At 43.3% G+C, this 22,911-nt stretch overlaps 1 protein-coding gene across 1 annotated transcript in view; it reads left to right on the forward strand.

Annotated features, from left to right (window-relative positions):
• The window catches only part of LOC126183504 (uncharacterized), a 307,076-nt gene that overhangs the window by 206,316 nt on the left and 77,849 nt on the right, over positions 1-22,911 (forward strand). The window contains exon 3 of the mRNA XM_049925549.1: positions 21,371-21,549. Coding sequence (XP_049781506.1) covers positions 21,371-21,549 — 179 coding nt within the window. The remainder of the gene's footprint in view (positions 1-21,370; positions 21,550-22,911) is intronic.

Raw genomic sequence — 22,911 nt, forward strand, 5'->3', positions numbered from 1 at the left:
TATGCATTTCTTATGTTTTTCGCACACCACGTGCGAAAATTGATTCCTCACACATAGTGAAGCTACAATATTCACGTTGTTAAAAGCACAGTGTTCGAACAAAGTTATATCGTGTGGCAAAAGAACAATAGTTCACCACTAAAATGGAGAAATATGGTGAACTGTGTGAAAAAAATAGGAATACAAAATTGTGCTTATGTGTCAGAAATACAGTGGTGGTGCGACCTTCAGACCAGATGAGAGGAAATGCAGCTCACAGCAAACTATCCCACTTTATTTATTTAATCGTAGGGCTAGGGCCCCCCGTCAGGCAGACCGTTCGCCTGGTGCCGGTCTTCCAATCTGATGCCACTTCGGCGACCTGCAGATGATGATGATGATGATGATGATGATGATGATGATGATGATGATGATAGTACAACACCCAATCCCTGGACGGAGAAAATTCCCCGACTCAGCTGGGAATCGAATCCGGGCCCAGAGGATTGACAATCCGTCACGCTAACCATTCAACTACCGGCGGCACTGAAGATGCCTTAGAGCAAGAAAAAGGCGAAACGCGTCTGGAAAAATAAAGTTGCAGCAAGAAAAGGCGGTTTTATTTACAAAACAAGTATTTCTGTGCTTGCTGCGGAGAATGGCCAAGCAAACAAACTGGTCTCTCATTGGACTGTTAGTCCTCATCCACCCTAAAGCCAGGATCTCGCACCTACAGACTTCCATGTGTTTTCCCCACTCCTTGGGAAGCAATACGTGTGTGATGCAGAGATTATTGATGGAGCAAGACATTGGCCCCGACGTCTGGTACAGTGCGGGCATAAAAGCCCAGTATGGTGGCATAAGGTTGTCGTATTGAACGGAGATTGTGTTGAAAAAGGGGTTTTGTAGCCAAAAGAGTGGGGAACGATATGGCTTCTTGGAATACAGAATAAAACCAACCTGCTTGTAAAAAAATGTTTCATTACTTACTGAACGCCCTTCGTAATAACACACCTCTACTACCTATCAAGTGCGCGTTCACTAATTCGCTCCCTTTCTCACTTCACACATGCAATACTTTAAAAAACCTCAGCTCCTCCCCCAGAGGGCCCACTACTCACGTCATGCTAACGCTCATAATACCGACTTCAAGGTACTGCTTCCTGCCAGCCGTCTGGGAAGTCTCTTTTCCAAAGGGTATCCAGGAACACCGACCACCCTTTGGAAATCACTCGCCTTTGAAAACAGCAGGGTGGGGCCACGCCACCATTTATCTAGATTAAGGGACGGCCCGCCCATTATGTGCAGGCAGGAGAATAGTCTGCGTCCCCCAGAAACGGGGAAACGGGCGCAGGCGCTCACAATAGCGACCAACCCTGGACGGCCGGCGTGGGCAGTAACTGATACCTTACCAACTGGCAGTCAGTATTCATTCCTACATGCCGTTTATTATTTTTTTACAAATAAATGATAAATAAAAATCCTAGAAGCCGTGTTTGTTACATAATCTACAGAGATACCATATGCAGATGGTTTAGCGAAATGTATTGACTTGTCTGCAGTAGTCCGATCTGGTGGTGAAACGTATCGAAAGGGCTGAAAAAGGTGCACCAAACGGTATATAAGTGGTCAGGCCTGAGGCGAAGTCGTGCGCAGTGGAAGCGACTGTCAACATCGAACAGAGATTCGGAAAAGTAGGGCATATTTCACTTACTTACCTTTCACGCTTTAAATGGTTAGAGATTCGCACGACTGATTGAGCAAAATTCTCTTTTATAAGAGGTGCTACTGCCAATAGAAACTTCCTGGAACAGCAAGTAACTTTGGCCAGTGTGACAGTTAGTTGCTTCAACGTCACTACAAATTTGCGCTACTGTCTCACCGTTCCCGATTCAAAACGGGTCTCTCTTAAGGCGCGTCAACTATTGGGGCTACAGCTTCCTTTTAATCCTGCCGCACACAAATACTGCCTTCTAATAGTAGTGAATATATCGTGACAATTTAATGGCCGGCCGCTGTGGCCGAACGGTTCTAGGCGCTTCAGTCCGGAACCGCGCTGCTGCTACGGTCGCAGGTTCGAATCCTGCCTCGGGCATGGATGTGTGTGATGTCCTTATATTAGTTAAGTTTAAGTAGTTCTAAGTCTAGGGGACTAATGGCCTCAGACTCTAAGTCCCATAGTGCTTAGAGCCATTTGAACCATTTTTGACAATTGAAAATTTGTGGCAGTCTAGGTCTCGAATCTGGATTTCTGCTAGAAAGAATAAAATATGCTGAAATAAAAATATTATTAAAAGTATTATGACACGCGCGATGAGCGTTGCTGCTCGCACAGATTCAGGTTGCAATAATACCAACAGTTACTTGGTGTGACACATTACATACCAGTTTGCAGAACTACAGCACTGTAACAAGAAAAAGCACCATGCTGTGGGTAAAGGGGCACCGTGGTATCAGGGGCAATGAAATTGTCGACGCCCTCGCTAAGAACGTCACCCTGATTGGGACTAAGACGTATGAAAGTTTTAGTACTTTCAACATTGCAGCCCAGTCAGGAATCGTGATAATCTAATATATAAGAAACTATCAGCCTCGATTGCTGTAATGAAACCAACCTTTACCTAGATTTCAGCCTAAGTAATTGAGCCTTCTTTAGAAGATAAACCTGATTCTATAATATGTCAACGAGGGTATGGCCTAGAAATAAAACTAAAACAATCTGAATAGGCGTGGTCACATTGAAAAAAATGCGGTACGTAACTGAGTCACCACCAAGGCTTAAGTTACTCGGTGTGCCACATTGCCACATTATATATTTTAGTTTCACGTGAGCTCCCCAGGCTCACCGCACGGCGTCCATGGAGACGAGGCGCTCGCCGAAGCTTAAGTCAACTCTTGGTGGTGACTTAGTACCTATGTACCGCATTTTTTAAATGTGACTGCGCCTATTCAGATTGTTTTAGTTTTATTTCTAGACCATACCCTCGTAGACATATTGTAGAATCAGGTCTATCTTCTGAAGAAGGCTCAATTACTTGGGGTGAAACCTAGGTAAAGGTTGGTTTCATTACCGCTATCGAGGCTGATACTTCCTTATATATTACATATGAAAGTGTTCCTTACAGACGGCGGCAGATTTAGACTTCGTCGAAGAGTAAGTGGCGTCTATTGTACCAACACGGGGGAAGAAACTATGCAGACATACGTATTACAAATTATGCCTGCGCTATTGTGGTACTCCCTTGGTATGTACAACTGAAAGTTTGTGAGCACCATGTTCAAGCACCGCTTTAACTACGAAAGGTTCAGACTCGCCTCTGTCAGCTAAAAATACTCACCTCCATGTGACTGTGGCGCGTAGGACAACAAAGACCATGTAATTTTCTCCCCTTATAATATGGCCAAAATATTATAGTTTCCTGGTTTTGATTGTGTTCGCCAATTTCTTATCCCTATTGTCTTGCCGTAGAACTTCATTGATAATTATTCGTGTCCAGGATATTTTTAACTCTTGTTAATACAGCCTCGTTCCGAATGTCTGTCTCTTTCATTGTTGCCTTATTAATTGTCCGTGCATCCATTCAGTACAAGAGTACTGGCATAGTATTTAATAATTTGCAGTCTTCGTTGCAAGTTCAAATAGCCTTTGGACCACTTTGAAATACAGAGTGAGTCAAAAAGGACTTTACAACTTTCTCATGACATAGAAATTTATTGAGAGAACTTACAGGTTGGTAATTTGTAGCAAACCACCTCAAATTTGATTCACGGACTGCATCAGTACCCCATTCCGCCAACGGAAGCGCCAGCCAGTATAGTGCACAGTAAAAATGGCTCCTTTCAGTGGTGCTGTTACTAGTGTTACGTATCCGGATGTGCCTGAAGTCTTTCCAATACCACAGATCGATGAAGACGACAGAGATAGGTTGGTTTACTACCAGCAAAACCACCTCATTTCCTTACAGAAGGTAGAGGTTTCCTCGATAATCGCTTCCAAGTCGGTGGATTGGAAGTGAAAGGCCAATCGTGTAGCACCTCGCACCCCAGACTTCACACCAGTGGATTTCTCGCTCTGGGGATTTCGTTAAAGACCCTGGGTATGTTCCTCCCCTACCAAACAATTTAGCCGGCCTGAAAAATCGAATCTACGCTGCCGTTACACAAGTTACGCCCGATTTGCTGCAACGAGTGTGGGAAGAAATTCATTACCGGTGGAATGTTGGCCGCATCGTAAATGGTGGTCACACCATCAAACCGAAATGAGACTTGACGCTTTTATGTGAAACGTGAGGTTGTTCGCTACAATGTGACACATCTACCGATTCTGTAAGTTTCTTTAATAAATTTATATATCGTTCCAAAGTTGTAAAGACCTTTTTGACGCACCCGACATTATAAATATTCGAATGAATATTTGTACAGCTTTTTCCCCAGATAAAACAAATATCATCCGCGAAACGTCTGAGGTTACTATTAACGATTTCTGTAAGAACATTAATATAAAATATGAACAGGTGTGTGTGTGTGTGTGTGTGTGTGTGTGTGTGCGTGCGTGTGTGCGCCTGCAAATCCTCGATCCCTCGAAGCTGAGCGAAATTTGTGGCCAATATAGTGTGTTGTAGAGAGGTAGCGGAGCAGTAAGACGGAAGGTATTTTTAAGACGGGAGTAGGTCGGCGAGGGGGCGAGGAAGGAAGGAAATGTGAGCCCGCGTGGAGGGGGCGGGGGAGCAAATACTTTCCAGCCGCTTGGGTTTCCTGCCACATGGCGCTGCTTGCTGCTGCTGCTGCCACCGGCGTGGGATCGCTCGCCGCGGATCGCTTTGTCTGGCCCTGCTGGCTGCTTCTGTCTGCAGTTTAAGACAAGCTATCAGAAAACACCGGCTTCTAATCAAAAGGCCTGCGTATTTACTACTGTCTCAGTTGTGCGACTGGATTCGTGATTTTCTGTGGGAAAGGTAACACGGAAAGCCATAGTGTAACAGAAGTAATATTTGGCGTTCCCCAAGGAAGTGTTGTGGGCCCTCTGCTGTTCCCGAGCTAGATAAACGATTTAAGAGACACTCTGAGGTTGTTTGCAGATGATGCTGTCATTTACCGTCTGATAATCAGATGTTCGAAACAAATTGCTAAACGAATTAGATGAGCTATCTGTATGGTGTGAAAAATAGAAATTGGCTGTAAATAATTAAAAATGTGAACACAAGCTGCGACATTGTCGCGAATAAAACAGTGACCCGAATATGGAATAAATTTCGTTTACTTTACGTCTATGGTCACAAATTTTTGTTTCGGTCTATAATGACCATCTTCAGATCTATTTTATAAAAACGATGTCCTAATGTACTGCAGCCAAAGTGGCATCGTCAAATGTTAAATGATGCTGGTGCTGATTTTGCGTTTAACATTTGACGATGCCCTTATGGCTGCAGTACATTAGGGCGTTGTTTTTATAAAATAGATCTGAAGATGGTCATTATAGACCGAAACCGGTAATCTGTTGACAAAATGCTTGTGACCATAGACGCAAACGAAATTTATAAAAGTGTGAAGTCATCCACATGAGTGCCAAAAGGAATCCGCTAAATTTCGGTTACACGATAAAACACACAAATCTAACGGCTGTAAATGCAAGTAAATACTTAGTGATGACAATTACGAATAACTTAGGTTGGAACGGTCACATAGATAATGTGAGTAAAGCAGACCGAACACGGTGATTTATTGCCAAAAAACTGAGAAAATACAACAGGTTTGCTAAAGACACTGCCTGCACCACGCTTGTACGCCCTCTGGAGTATAGCTGTGCGGTGTGGGATCCGCATCAGATACGATCGACAGAGGACCCGCCAGCGTTTCTCCCGAAGAAACGTGCAGCGGAAGTGCGACCTCTTGCTTTCTCCTCAAAATCGCGAAAGCTACAATACTGTTTTCTCCATGCGGGGACTCCAACATGCACTCTTCTCTTCTCGCTCCTCCGCCCCAGGACCGCATGGTATCCACATCCAAATGTTGCTGCATTTATCAACGCATAGTCTGCGTTACCTCCTTCGCCTTTATAATCGAATTTGGACCGACAGTACTTTTCCCAGACGATGGCGGGAAGCTATCGTCGTTCCTGTTCCGAAACCTGGAAAGGACAAACATCTCCCCTCTAGCTATCGCCCCATTTCTCTCCCGAGTAGTGTATGTAAGGTTTTGGAGCGTATGGTGAATTGTCGTTTAGCTTGGTGGCTGGAGTCCCGCAGTCTTTTTAACACCTGCCCAATGCGGATTCCGAAAGCATCGTTCTGCAGTTGACCATCTTGTTTCTCTCTCCACTTATATCATGAACAATTTTCTCCGGAAACGCCAAACAGTAGCAATATTTTTTGATCTGGAGAGAGCATACGATACCTGTTGGAGGACAGGCATCCTCCGCACACTGTTCTCTTGGGGCTTTCGCGGTCGGTTGCCCCTTTTTCTTCGCGAACTTATGGCAGAGCGCACATTTAGAGTGCGGGTGAACACTACTCTCTCCCATACTTTCTCCCAAGAAAACGGGGTACCCCAGGGCTCCGTGCTAAGTGTTGTACTGTTTGCCATTGCCATAAATCCAATTATGGATTGTCTCCTTCCTGATGTCTCGGGCTCCCTCTTTGTGGACGATTTTGCGATCTACTACAGCTCTCAACGGACCAGCCTTCTTGAACGACGTCTTCAAGGATGTCCCGATCGCCTCTACTCTTGGAGCACCGAAACCGGCTTCCGTTTTTCTCCCAGTAAGACCATTTGTGTTAATTTTTGGCGACGTAAGGAGTTTCTTCCACCCTCCTTACATCTAGGACCTGTCAACCTTCCGTTTTCGGACGTCGCTAAATTCTTGGGTCTTATGTTTGACAGAAAACTGTGCTGGTCCTCCCACGTTTCCTATCTTTCGGCTCGCTGTCTGCGATCGCTCAACACCCTCCGTGTCCTGAATGGTACCTCCTGGGGAGCGGACCGCGTGGTCCTTCTCCACCTCTATCGCGCATTAGTGCGCTCGAAATTGGACTATGGAAGCATAGTTTACTCCTCTGCTCGGCCATCTATTCTTCGGCGTCTCGACTCTATCCACCACCGTGGATTACGTTTAGTGTCTGGAGCTTTTTACACCAGCCCTGTGGAAAGCCTTTATGCTGAGACTGCTGAACCTCTGCTGTCCAATCGGCGAGCTGTCCTAAGTCGTTATGCTAGCCATTTGTCTTCCATGCCTGCTAATCCGGCCCATGACTTTTTTCGATGCTTCCTTGGATTTAGGCTATGCAGGCCGCCCTTCCTCCCTACTACCACCGGGAGTCCGCTTCCGTCAACTGCTCCATTCTCTTTCCTTCCGCTTTCCTAAAACTTTCTTGACAACTTGGGGTACAGCACCGCCTTGGCTCCGTCCCCGGACCTGCCTGCTCCGTGACCTTTGTCAGTTTCCCAAGGATGGTACCCCTTCACTTGTTTATCGTCGGGCATTTTCTGCTCTATGTGCACAAATGAAGGAAGCTACATTTATTTCCACTGACGGCTCAAAAACATCGTTTGGTTTAGGGAGTGCCTATATTGTTGGCGACACCCCAAATCGATTTCGGCTTCCCGACCAGTGTTTGGTTTATACTGCGGAGCTCTACGCTGTTCTCCAGGCTGTCTAATACATCCGTCGCCATCAGCGGATACAGTATGTTATCTGTTCAGATTCTCTCAGCTCTCTCCTCAGTCTCCAAACTCTCTACCCTGCCCACCCTCTGGTCCATCGGATTCAGGACTGCCTCCACTTGCTCCACTTGGGGGGCGTCTCGGTGGCGTTCCTCTGGATCCCACGACACGTTGGTATCTGTGGAAATGAGGCGGCCGATATAGAGGCCAAGGCTGCAGTCTCCCTTCTTCGGCCAGCTATTTGCACGATTCCCTTCGCCGATCTACGGAGTGTTTTAAGTCGTCTTGTTCTTTTATGGTATGCAGATTGGTCGACACTTCCCCATAATAAATTGCGGGACGTGAAAGCTTTTCCCTGTGCTTGGACCTCTTCCTCCCGAACGCGTCGTCGGGAGGAGGTAATTTTAACTAGACTCCGGATAGGGCACTGTCTCTTTAGCCACCGACATCTTTTAAGCGGCGATCCTCCCCCACTCTGTCCCCACTGCTCTCAGCTGTAGACGGTGAGACACGTTTTACTTGAGTGCCCCTATTTTACTCAGTTACGCGCCCGTCTACAGCTGTCGCCTGAAATATCGTCCATTTTAGCAGATGACACGCGCTCAGCCGATCGCGTTCTCGAGTTTATTAGTGCCAGTGAGATGACGTCAGTCATTTGAAGCTCTTTTTGGGGACAACAACCCCTTTCTGTAGTGGTTTTTTAAGCTTTCCATCTGCTTTTAGTTTCTCCAATTTTTTGAGTTTCGTTCCCATTGCTGCTGGTTTCCATTTTCGTGTTTTACCTTTTCATAAGTCACAGACCGGGCGCTAATGAGCATAGCAGTTTTGCGCCCTAAAAACCAAAACAAAAAAAAAGGATCTAACAACTGCGCCAGACACTTCATAACACTAACTTGCCGTGAAACAAGCTAATGTTACGCCCTGGGAGTATTTTAATGATTGACCACGCTTGTCTAATGGGCAAAGGTATCGGACTATAATTATAAATTTGGTGAAATTAACAGAAAAAAACAAACTGACTTTAACCTTGGGAGTTAACGGAAGTGATAAAATCATAAGTGAATGAAAAAAATAAACGGTCGCCAGCCTAATTAGGCACATAATTTGGAAATAAACGTTTAAGAAAACTGAATGTTGGTTATTGAAGTTACTTTCGTTGAGATTTCCCTTTGAATAGCAAACAGGATACAAACTGACACAGTGCACTCTGAACTGTGTGTAGCAGCAGTTACCAATAACGCGCACATCTGTAAATTACAAGAAGTAATTTTGCACCAAGCTCATACCAGCTCATGACAGCTACACTCAAGAGCATTACTTAATCAAATACTGAAATGTTACTGCATGAAGTGCAGAATTAAATTTGGACATGAGGGTCTTTTATCTTAACCGACATAAAAAATCAATAAAGATTAATAAACTCATAAATACACTGTTTGAGCTCATCTACATATATCAGTTTTACTTAGCAATAGTAACAGTTCATTTTTTCCTAATAATTGGAGAATATGATGGGGACCCATAGACTAATAGAGTTTCTCTAGTCAACTCTGATTATTACAGTAAAAAAAGACTAATTTAAAAAGGTAATCATTCACTTCACTGGGAGTAGTTGATAATTTTCTTTGTAAGACAATAAAACACAACACTGGGCTTAATTAATTTTAAAAAGTAACCATTTATGATAGAAATCAAAACCACACTATTTTTGGAAATGAACTTAACTTACTTGCCTTTTTGTCACCTGTGAAGCAGGTATTTTGGACAATAATATTTACACAATCTTACACTGTATTCCTACAAAACTATACTTTGTAATAAACTAAGGATACTTAAGCAAAATCCTATCTAACTTCACTTTTGTGGTTTTACTACTCCTTTTACGTTAGGCAAAAAATAGTTTTAAAACGCTCGAATCCTACAATTGTTAATTTAAATCAGGATACTCAGTGAGGACCCTGCATAGGTTCGCGATCAGGATAGAACATACGGTTCTGGACACACTTGTTTTTGTGATTATTCAAACCACACACAAATTAACTGGTCCGTGCCCATATACATAATTGAATGTATGAAGTTAGTGAAACAGAGGCGAAGATTGGTGGCAAGCGACATGGCGGTTAGCTGTACTCACGGCTCTTGATGTTCGAATGCTCTATAAACTCTTTTTTTTTTTTGCGTCGGATTTCCCCCCTATTAGATCCATTCCTTTTTGCCGAGAATACCAAATAATAGACATCCACATGCGAGGCAAATCCATTGTAAGCAGCTTCCAATTGCCGCTCTTAGCACCGTCGAAGTGTACCATGCTACTGCTAGCCATATACTGCGTACCGTTCACACCAAGGAGCCGCTTAGTTCGACCGCCAAAACCACCTTTTACATCGCACCATGCCACTTCTGTTGCGGAGGGACTTCCGTACATCTTTTATGTATTACAAATACAAGTGCCCGATGCATGAACCAGCTTTCAATAAAAATTTTCTTTTTATGGACATACACTTATTATATTTACTTTAAAAAATCATTTTGCTGTTTTCATATATACATTACAAAACGCTAGTTTTCCTGTCACTAATCAAGGACTTTAAATAACAAAGAATACACACTCCATAATTGCAGATACACAGTTGCATAATATAAACATACTTCCAATCGACGTAATCGTTACAACTTGTCTTATATAGGCGTTGCCGACCACAGCGCCCTATTCCGCCCGTTTCCATATCTCCGTATTTGAATACGCATGCCTGTACCAGTTTCTTTGGCGCTTCAGTGTAGGTTACAGTTTCTGGACATATGTTACCCTTAACAGTTTGGTGGAAGAATAGTGTCAAGGTGCGGACGTCAGACACTGCACACCAAACACTTGTCTTAAGACTATGCAACCTGTTCAAAGTACGGCATTTTCTGAAGCATGATGATGTCGCATGTTCTGAGAGTTCGCATACCTTGACAGGCTTACCTGGAGCGATTTAGGGAAATCACGAAAAACCTAAGTCAGGATGGCCGGACGCGGGATTGAACCGTCGTCCTCTCGAATGCGAGTTCAGTGTACTAACCACTGCGCCACCTCGCTCGCTTTTAAAGCATGTTAAGAGGTAACTGTAACAACATGCCTTTTCTTACAATTTTGTTCGCTAGGGTGATGGACAGTTCTTATGTTTTCACTTAATACTACAAACAGTACTAAATTAGTATCGTTACCCATGGTTTGTGTGTCTTACGTCATTCTTCACACACATGTAGTAGATTAACTATATGTTCTATTTGTTTAAATAGCATTTGTTGCTAGTGTTTGTTTGGGCATTTATGTTTTTATGAGTATATGAGGAATAGTACCACCGCAGTTGTAACTTACGAATGTCTTTGTCTCTCACAAGTAAGTTTCGGTGGCACATTACCACGAACCTCAGGCCATGTTTACCAAAGAACAATAACACAATGCAAGTATTTGGAAACTAAACAACTATATAACAACGAACACACACAACTGTGGTATTCGAATGTATTCACTGAAATAACCATAAGGTAAAATTCTACATAGTATAATAGGGCGCATATGTCATTATCTTTTCTTCTTTTGCTTCGCTGTATTCCATAAATGTATAAGCATATAAAACATAAACACAAAATAGACCTGAATCACGGTCGCAAAACACATGGCTGTCATGTGTAAAAGCAATGGACATCTTAAAAGGTAACATTCGGTCCTTTGCAGACTACATCATTAAAACATAATGTACCACGGCATGAATTTAACAAAGGATCGCAAATATCAGACATGATACAACTAAAAATGTTCATTAATGTTTAAAGACCTATGTCAAAGATGTATACGTGATCCAAGAACCTAACGGTAAAAGTGAAACCAACCTGGGACAGGCTCACAACAGACCCACTGCAACTGTACATGAACCACATACTTTTGACAATCTATCTCCAAGAACTGAAAAGGCTCTCCTCTCCAAACCCTTAACTACTATGTACCCTTAAATAACCAAATACACCAGGCCTCAAATATTATGTTCACAATTACATCTTTGTGCGATAAACACAAACACCTAACCACAAGAAACAAAACTAAAATATCCACTTCAAACGGTATCTCCCTCCGTAATAAGACCTAGGAAGCAGAAAACACATTTAAATATTTACAACTTAACTGCTACAACTTCATTGTTTCAGGATTGCGCACGGGAGCCTAAGACAAACTGGTATCCTTTGATCTCTAATCATACATAATACATAAAGATGTAAGCCAGTACGCCGTCAGAGATGGTGTCACACCAATAAAAATGTACTACAGTCCATTTTAACCCTTTGCGGCCCAAGAATAAACATAGGAAGAGAAATAAAATTTCTTTCAAAATCTCTGTCACAGAAAGCAGTAATATGTTAAAAAATAACGTTTGAATTCCATAATAAAACATTATGGATGATTTCAAAATGAAACCACTGGGATATTCAGATGGCTACATTTTTTGTGAAATTCAGTGAAACTGTTTTTTGTTTCCCATGTACACAAACCAACATTACATGTTTTACACATTGATCTTGTGCCATGTGGTATTTTAGCAGTACTACAGTGTGCACATCGTCGGGATGGTCCTCTTTCTGGCACATGGTAGGCGCATTCTCATTGCGCTTTTCTGGTGCAACGAATGGCTTGAATATGTTCTGCTTAATTTGGGACCTGTTGCGGTTAGGAGACTTTAATATGCTCCAACTAACCAGCAGTTACGGAGAGTCTGGACTGCTTCAAGGATATTTGCTCGTCATTGCCATGTTCGTTATGCATGATGTAGGAATTTACAATAGTGACATCAGGAAAGTGCCACAAAATTGTGCCGCCACTCATTGCTCTATCAATCTCATAGACTGATTTTAACATGTCGGATTTGTCCACAACCCCATATAGGCATTGTAATCCTTTATAATATCTAAGGATGAAATTTTTTCACATTTTCGAGAAGCTGTGCTTAAATTTTCAATATTGTGGAAATTTGAAAGAAGAAACTGTGTTCGTTTGCCGTATTTCCAAATCACTGCTGTGATGCCTTGGCTGCTGTATCGAAACTGGAATTGTCCCCAGGACATGAGCTTTTCATTTTCAAAGTCATTTGGGAACCCAACTCTCCCTTTCCTCACTGTTCCATGGGCTTATATTCCTTGATTTCCTCAAATCAAGCCTGAGGGACACAGAAGTAAAATAATTACCAAAATACAACTTGTGATATTTTCCTCCAAGTTCTGAGCTAAGATGTTTTACAACTCAGGAACGTAAGCACTTTTGTCTACTGCCAAAGTTTCCCAGTATAAATCTGAAATTTGGAAACCTAGGAAGTTTCATTTGCCAGTACCCAAACTTTGCATCCACGTTTTATAGGTTTCTGTGGCATATACTGCTTTAGGCTTGACCTACCTTTGAATCGAATCATAGATTCCTCCACAGCAAGGTGTTCTGTTGGCAAATAGTTTTCAGCGTAGATCTTGCTTAGTCCAGCAGTGGGCGTATCTTGAACAGTTTATCATAACTTTTTTTTCTCCCTTTTTTTGGCTGCAGATTATCATCATTCACGTGTATTTGGCCTAGCAACCACGAAAATCTATTCAGAGGCATGAGAGCTGAAATGTAGGAATCACGGAGAGCTGGGTCAGAAAACCAATAATCCTGATATGAACATGTTTTGATCCCCATTAATAAATCTATGGCAATAAAGTTGATTTCCTCAGTATCAGTCGGTTTGAAAGTGGTGAAACATCAAAGTTTCTGAGTCGCATATAAATTTCTTTGAAACGCAAGACGCTCTAGTAAATCATCACCAAGTAAGCAGCCAAATATTTAAATGGGGCTTGTTTTGTCAGAAAGAATATTTAACCATATTTATATGAAAATTCAATAGTTTCCTTTGCAAGTATGTCTTGCACCCACTCTATATGCTCTATTAGTTCTACATTATCATGACACACATCATTGTCGTTGTTAACGTCGCTAATGCGAACAGTCACTCCCAACAAATACTTTAACCCACATTATTTGCACGTTGAAATAGGTTCTCATCAGGTACAGTAAGTTGTGGTTGTTGATCAGTTTCATCTGATTCGCTTTCAATGTCTGAAGCAGTAGACTCTGGATCACTTGGAATTCCTGCTAGTATGTCCATTAGCATATCTGTGCTGAGGTCACCAGCTCTAAATAGCTGGTTGCTTCTTGACGGTGGTCTACTATCCGCAATGAAACCACATGTACTTTTGGAAGAAACGAAACTGCTTATTACAATTGTTAATACACACATCTTTCAAAATTCCTTAAATGAAGTATAAGAGCGAATCATTCGCTGATATTCCAAAAATCTGCTGCAGAAACGTAAAAAATTACGCAAATAACAACGTCTAATTTGTATGCCATTGTATTCAGCGCAACACTACACTGACAACGCCGTCAACCTCTTACAATCATGTTGCTGCTGCAACTAGTTGTTGGCGCAGACGCTAGGTGACACCAGCAGTCAGCGCGCAATGCTGGCTTCAAGGTAAAACCAGAGGACCGGATACACAAGCTATGTAAAAATATGGTTTCAGACTGAAACCACTGGGCCGGAAAGGGTTAAAACAATTACTTCATTCGAAAATTGGTAACCACAATATACGAAATGTCACATGCTTTGACATACGGGTGCAATGTATTCAAATTACACCGTGATGGTAAGACAATCGGTGACGCCTCACGGCTGATACACGGTGGCCAGGTGGTACCGTTGGGTCCGCAAGGCCTTTTCGAACGGTGTTTGTTTGATTTGCTGGTAAGACATCACCAGCGAAGTGCCACATGACGCGTCAATAATATACCCATAAACGTGGATCAATGTGAGTCAGCTAAATAAGAACAGAGTACTGGCGAGAACCAGTTAAAATAACACAAATGCAGAGATGACATAAATCCAGAATACTTGACAGAACAGTCTATCTTCCCCATCAACAGGTACTTGGAAATGTTCCTAAAATGTCTCACTATGTATGAAGATACCATAACTTCAAAGGAAGACATATCTAGAAAAAAAAGGTAACAGGCCATATTAGGACTAGTAGGAATAACAGTGGGTAACACAATACTGATCACGGTTGCTAAGAACACGTGGACGTATGTATCAGTATGACAGGTCCTATCAGTGCAGTCAACCCCTATGAACCTCAGAGAGCAGTATGAATAAATTAGTCAAACCAATATATCTATCCACAAAAGGAGTTTGTGGAAAGCTAGAATCCTAAGTACCTGAACAAATCCAAAACCCTACTATAAAAACGAACAGGCTAAAACATACAAATGCTGTACAGTCGAAAAGTATAGAAGCATTATAAAACAAAGCATAACCCCACGATTGATGCATAATTATCCACAGACGATGAAAAATGAATATATCTACAAGCATGTAGATACCACACCAGAGGCGTACTAAAATCGTAGCTCTGGCTTACGATAAAATGAACCACAGTGAAAGCAATCATTTCATTTCCAAAACTAATCACAAGAATGCAACAACCACAGGAAGAAAGTAGGAGAGAGTAGTATAGCAGTTACGCTGCCGCCTTATATTAACTTAAGTAATTATCAAAGCACATTGTGACTCTACCTAAAATGGCATAAAAACAAGACTCAAATTCACCACCCGGTGTTAATAACTTACGTGGCCCACACAGCATAACGTGCCTGGAGTCTACACCAATACTAACAACCATGAGATGGGAACAAGTCCGTAAAATACGGTGGACCTCTCTACGTCATCGTAAAATGAAATGAAAAGTCTATATCCATCAAACTTGGGCACTAGCGAAAACAAATGCCAAAATGTACAAAAACTGCTTGCGTAAATCAGCTCCTACGTACGCTAAAAATAAAACACATCTTACTCACCCACCACTGCCAAGAGTATTAGATTTCCTAGGCACATTTATTGTGGAGTCCTTGTTACTATTATTCGTGGGCTAGCTGAAGAGAAACGTAAAAATGTGGGCCAAATACGCGGCAACCACAAAATATGCTCAAAAATACCTACCTTTCCTCAGGAGTCTCTATTCGACACCGTGTTGTCTCCAATGCAATCACATGTACCTACATGCCCACAAAGGGAACTTCCAAAGACACCACGTTCAGCACGTAAAGAAAGTATGTACCTCGTATCAGCACCTTACTGTCGTCAGTAAGTAATGCGTCGGATGTTACCAGAGTCCAGAGCTTCGCTACAAATCATGATCAGCACGAGCTGCGCTAAATTAAGAATAACATATGAAAACACAAACTTTCATCTATTAAAATGAAAAAAAAAAAGCCCACTGTCACAGTTAAAGATCGAAAATAACACGTGGCAAACTGAAGTGTCCAATCTCATTCTAAAATGAAGCAAAGTACGGCCTTTGGGCTCATAGATGATCTGGAACGCACACTAAATAAGACAAAGACGAAGATAAAGTAACTGTAGCCTGAATGACCGCACCCTCAAATAACGAAACAAATTCTGTTCAGTTATTATTCGGCGTTTTTCTTTCCTGTTATTGCTTCTTGGATACGGAAGTTCTTTGTAGGGTCAAGAGACATTTCTTGTTATTGAAACTACTTTCATGTGTGGTTTTTTTGTACGGTGGTCGTTTCCTTGTCGGAGGTGTATTTTGTGTGTCTGATGTTTCGAATATCATTTGTCATTCCCATAAATTTCGCCCAAGTCTAGTGGTAAGCGAAGTGCATTGTACATGCGCACGCTGCAAATTCGCAGCCTGTGTGAAAGTGAGTGCAGACCCGCGAAATCCGCGTGTTGACGCCCTTCCAGCAGTAGTTCATTGTCGGTCGCTGAAGGGTGCCTAGTGACTGGAAAAACGGCGCAGGTCATTCCCATTTTCAAGAAAGACAGTCGCACTGAAGGGCATTATTATAGGCTTACGTCGCTGACGTCGGTCTGTTGTAGAACGAAGAAACATGTTTTGTGTTTCCGTATTATGAACTTCACGAAGAACGAAAAAAATTTGTGTGTAATATTCCGCCAACAGAGATCGTGCGGAACTCGGGTCACTCTGCTCGTCCATGAGATGGAGACCACCGCATGAATGGGCGCAGATACTGATACTGTGTTGGTTGACTTCAGGTTGATCCGCACTGTCGTTTAACGAAGAAAAAGAGTCTTACCAAGTATCTGCTCAGATTTTTTACTGCATCCAGGACTTCCTTGCAGACGGAACTCAACACGTAACGAAAAATCTTCGACAGACGTAAAGATAATTTCAGGAGTATACCAAGGAAGTGTGGTAGGACCCTTACTGTTTGCACTATATATAAATGAGCCCCTGGATATAGTCGGAAGTCCTATGGTGCTGTTTGCAGGTGGTAGGTTTGTCTATAAGAAGGTAACAACGCTAGAAGACTAGCGAACTGCCGGAAAACCGGGAGGCGATTGATGAATGCTGCAGGGATTGGCAGCTGACTGTGAACGGAGATAAACGTGACACACTGTGCATAAATAAACGAAATGATCTAGTAGTGTGCAATCGGACTATTAATGACAAAACGATGGAAACGGTAACTAACTTGAAGGATGGAAGAGTTACTAACCAGAGCGAACTAAAGTCAAGTGACCATGAGCAACAAGTAGCAGGAAAAGCAGATATCAGGCTGAGATACGTTGGAGGTTTCTTAAGGAAATGTAACTCATCCACGAAAGAAGTTTTAGATTGGTGCATATGTTCGTAGCGTTTTTCCGTAAGTTTAATAAACAACAGATACACATAAGATACTTTAGTCATCAATAATATATTTCTCCTTCACTATGTACAACAGTCTGGGACAAATTTCAGATTGCGGGACTGTGAGCCAGGTTCCGAGCGCATTTTCATCCGGAAAGGAAGTTCGTTGAAGGGTGTTCAATAAAGAGCGGAAAAGATGATTTGGTGGTGCAAGATCAGGTGAATTAGGTGGGCGTTGAACGACTTACCAACCAACACCTGTATAATTTTTGTCAGTCCAGCAGAATGCGGGCGGGCGAGCGTTATCGTGAAGTAGCATCACTTCACGCAGTCTTCCTTGTCCTTCTTCACACCTCTGGGAAGCAATTCGTAGTACACCACACCTTCGCTGTTCCACCAGATGCATAACATTCTTTTGTGGTTGCGCGCAGGTCTTTCGCGGGGAGTTACTTCATTTGAGCTCAACCAGTCCTTTCTTTTCCTTACGTTGGCATAAAGACACCATCTCTCGTCACCAGTAACGATACAAGATAGGAATGGTCGAGGTTGTTCACGAGTCAATTAACTCGCGCACTTACGACCGTCCGCTGATTCTGGAGATTTCGGCTTAGAGCATGCGGTACCATACACCCGGTTTTTGAACCTTCTCCATTGCACGCAAATGTCGCATGATGGTGGGATGACCACAGTTCATCAAATTTGCCAGTTGTCGATTACACTGGCGTCGTTCATTGAGGATTAATGCGTTTAAACGATCTGCATCAAATCCCGAAGGTCTTCCTGAACGTGGCAAGTCACTAATGTCAAAACGTTCCTTCTCAAAAAGAGAGAACCATTTTCTTCCCGTGATCTTGCCAATGGCAGTGCCCCCATACACGACAAAAATGTTTCTGGCTGTTCCTGCTGCTGTCATCCCTCTAGTGAACTTTAACTGAAGAATACGTTGGAAGTGTTCAGATTTCTCCACTTGGCACTCCTTTTTTGTCCACAGCTCCGGTATCTATCTACAGATGACAAAATGACAGTATGTAAACTCAGATAGCACCAGTGAACTGCAAATAAAAAATTACAATCGATAAAGAAACTCATAGCAACCGGAATACCAACATATGAAAAGCAAAACGCTACGAACTTAGGCACCAACGTAACAGCGAAAAAAATATTTGTTCAGCCCATTCTTCAGTATTGTTAATCAGTTTGGCATCTATAAAAGGGAGAGAGAGAGATCGGCGTGATTTGTCACGGGATCGTTTAATACGAACGAAAGCATTACAAGAACGCTCAACGAACTACAAAAAAATGGTTCAAATGGCTCTGAGCACTATGCGACTTAACTTCTGAGGTCATCAGTCGCCTAGAACTTAAAACTAATTAAACCTAACCAACCTAAGGACATCACACACATCCATGCCCGAGGCAGGATTCGAACCTGCGACCGGAGCGGTCGCTCGGTTCCAGACTGTAGCGCCTAGAACCGCACGGCCATTCCGGCCGGCCAGCGAACTACGGTGGCAGGCGGAACAACAGAGGCATTTTGCATCACGGAGAGGTTTGCTATTCAAATTCCTGGAGTAGTAGTTTCAGGAAGAGTCCGACAACATAACCACCTTCTAGATACATCGTGCGAAATAACGAGAAAATCACACATTAGGTCTGATACGGAGGTTTACCAATAACCTTTCTTCCCAAACGCCATGCTCGAATGAAACAGGTAAGGGAAGATCGGATAGTGGTCCTAGAAGTACCTTCAGCCACACACCGTCAGGTGGCTAGCAGAGTATAGATGTTGACCTCCTTACCGTGTTCGTTGACCCCCAGCTATCTCCTTCGCCGTGAGAACCCGCCCAAGTTGTGCTGTGATGCAGGGCTGACAGTGGTCCATCTTCTGGTGGACTGCCCCCTTTTAGCCCCCTTGCGGCAGTCCTTTAATTTACCAGCTGCACTTCCTTTAATTCTAGGTGACGATGCCTCTATAGCTGACTCAGTTTTACGTTTTATCCGTGCAGCTGGGTTTTATCACTCGCTCTAGTGTGGGCGCTCTCGCATGATTTCTCAGGCTACACCCACTCCAGCGACTTTTAATTGTGACGTGGATACCAAAATAGTGTCTCTTATGGTAACAAATTGTGTTGGTACCTCTATCAACGCTTTTCAGTTGGAGGTTCTTCGTTTGTAGTCTGTTTTACTCTAGTCAACTATTTGCTCTGCTCTTTTTAAGTGTCCTCTATTTTGTGTTATTGCGGTGTTCATTTTAGCTTTGTACCCCTTGGTGTTCCCTCCCTCTCGGTGCAGAAGTTACGCTTTTACTCTATAGGCCTTTTACAAGTATGTCTGTTTGTAACAGAGGACTGATGACCTCGCTGTTTAGCCCCCATCAAACCCCAAAACCAACCAACCAACCTTACCGTGTTCGAAGAAATTTCGGGCTAGCTGCCGGATGCCGTCAGCTATACACCCCATAATACTTCAAATGGGCACCTGCCAATCATACTCCGGTAAGCTGTAGAAGACTAAAGACGACTTCCTCCGTTACGCAATATTTAGCGCACTGTGAGTACTCTGCGCATGCGTCTGTGTGTTTTCTCCTTCTCCTCCCCACCCTCCTGGACCAATAAGATTCGAGCACCCCTCCCCCTCCTGCTTTTGTAGCTACATTATTTGAGTGGGTGGATTCATCCTGGAGCTGTGCACAATAGGGAGAAGTGGCTATTTGTTGTTATTACAGTAATTCATGTAACTCAAGGTCTTGGATATGGGTATTTATTAACAACGACCACATGCCCCTCCATATCCGCATCCCGCGGGGCCTGTAGGCTGACGATGACACGGCCGCCGGTCGTGACCTATTCTGGCGGAGTTGACTTCAGACGTCTTGTGATGGGCGTACGTCATTATTACTTCATGCTGCCACAGATCGTGTCCATATCTGCACTAGTAGTGCCACAATTCTAGTAGGAATGTTCGGTACGAGGATGACGTCGCGGGAACTACGGCAAGAAAGGAAGAATGAATTGATTGTTGCTGATAATAACGATCATCCTTCTTTACCACATCTGCATTACTGCAGATGACGTGTCACTGAGCACATTTGTTCTGTACATGCAGTACACGTTAGGCGCCTAGTTGTTTCCACTGCACTGTGTAGAATACGAAGGTTCTGTTATAGTTCACTAACCTGCTATCTTGAAGCTGATGTCCCCAGCGCAGAAAACAGCACGCAGGTCGTAGGTTCTGTATCCTGAGGCTGAAACTGACTTTTAGCGAGATTCTGTTCTGAAATAGTGTATCACTTCTTTGGGATGCCACTCGCGTGTTTTAATATAGCCACACGAGAAGACTAAATCATCTTAACACAACACCTTCTGATACAGCAAAGTACATGATCAAACACAATTTTTACGAAAATGTGTCTTTACACTATTTGTGGCACGTGTCTGTGCCTCATGACTACCGGAGTGAATCTTTTAATACTGAATACTGGCAAACACATCCTGCCACAGACAACATGACTGTACATCTCGACTGCCTAATCCAGAGTGACGAACAGTCCGAAACACTTCGCGCGCGCCACATCAGAAAACGCGTGACCGGAACGCGTCCGAAGTGCTTCGTCTGCAATTTCGTCACTTTCGTTTTTTATTTAAATTGTTTTTAATAATTCTAAAATGTTAGTCAGCTGTTCAGAGGTATTTATATTAAAAAGTGAAGTCATTCCAATGAGTAGTTTAACTAATAATAATAACTATACTTCAACGTTTTGGCGCCCTTGCTCCGAACATAGCAGCCAATCACAGAGCAGTAGCATTATGCAGGCGGTCTCTCTAACGGGAATGGTACAGAATCTGTCACCGGTACCTCACACTACATTTCGTCATCTACATAATTCTTGCATCTCCACTGCTCTGGGAACAGCTTCTTGGAGCCTAATATGACGGCTGACTAAGCCAGAAATATCACAAAGCTTGTATGTAATGTTGCTGAGGAGAGGTGTTGTTGGCAGGTCGGGCGCTGCGAGCTGCATCCGCTGCTTCCACGTGCGGCTGCGCTCTCGGAACGTGCTGCAGGTTCACACGGAGGGCCTGGACAAGTGCTACACCAGCGAGCACGTGGCCGAGGCCAAGTGCCCCAACGAGGCTACCCTCCACATGCAGGAGCCCTCCAAGGAGATCCTGCTATATAGTGAGTATCCTGCGCTTCCTGCAGAATAAAACCGTCTGTCCGACCGGGATTACAACCTGCAACCTTGCCTTTTGCAAACAATGATCGGCTGAGCTATCCAGGCACTAACCAACGACCCGCCCTCACAGCTTTACTTCACATCACACTGTCGCACACTTCTTTTTCCCCGCGAACCGAGCGGGGTTGCGCAGGGGTTAGCACACTGGACTCGCATTCGGGAGGACGATGGTTCAAACCCAGGACCGGCCATCCCGATTTAAGTCTTCCGTGATTCCCTAAATACCTCCGGGTAAATACTGAGATGGTTCCTTCGAAACGGCGTGGCCGCCTTCCTTCTCCATCCTTCCCTAATCCGAGCCTGTGCTCCGCCTATAATGACCTCATTGTTGACGGTTCGTTAAACACTAATCTCCTCCTCCTCCTCCTCCTCTTCTTCCACCTGTAGCATCACCTTTCAAAAGCTTAGTCTTTTTGTTGCCTGAAATGCTTATCGTCCACGTTTAGTTTCCGTACAGTGCCACATTCAAGGCTAATTCCTCCCGAAAAGAATTCCTAACACTTACAGCTGTATTGGATGTTAAATTATTTTGCTGCCCACGTAACAAAACTCAACTACTTTCAATGTCTCACTTCATAATTTAATTCCTGCAGCATCGTCTTATTTAATACGACTAAATCCCATTACTATTGCTTTACTTTCGTCGATACTCAATTATCCCTTTTCAATACACCATCCTTCCCGATGTACTTCCGCAGCTCGTGACCTAGTGGCTAGCGTTGCTGCCTCTGGATCACGGGGTCCCGACTTCGATTCCCGGCCGGGTTGGGGACTTTCTCTGCCTGTGGATTGGGTGTTTGTGTTGTCCTCGTCATTTCATCATCATTCGTGACAGTGGCTAGATTGGACTGTGTAAAAAAATTGGACTGTGTAAAAATTGGGACATTGCACGGGCGCTGATGACTGCGCAGTTGAGCGCCCTTCAATCATTATTTCCGATCTACTATTCTAGCCAGCTCTTTGCCGTCTCTCGCATTATGAAATAAACTAGCAGATCAGGCCAGTTGTATCACAATTTTTGACTCTGGACTCTGTGTTGAACTACACTGACGGAAAGCATTCCCAGCACGTAGAAACAGTCAGTACAGAACAATGAAATTTCGGGAATACGTTTGTCTAGGTAAAATATATAACTGATTAACGTTGCAAGGTAACAGGTGAATAATGTAAGGGCGAGCAAAGCCCTTGCAAATGTGAACTGCTGGTGCATTAACCGGTGTAACCGTCAGAATGTTAAATGCAAGCGTGCAAACGTAGATGCATTGTGTCGTAAAGTAGTCTGATGTCAGTTTGCAGGATGGAGT

The sequence above is a fragment of the Schistocerca cancellata genome, chromosome 4, assembly GCF_023864275.1.
Source record: "Schistocerca cancellata isolate TAMUIC-IGC-003103 chromosome 4, iqSchCanc2.1, whole genome shotgun sequence".
Lineage (NCBI taxonomy): Eukaryota > Metazoa > Arthropoda > Insecta > Orthoptera > Acrididae > Schistocerca > Schistocerca cancellata.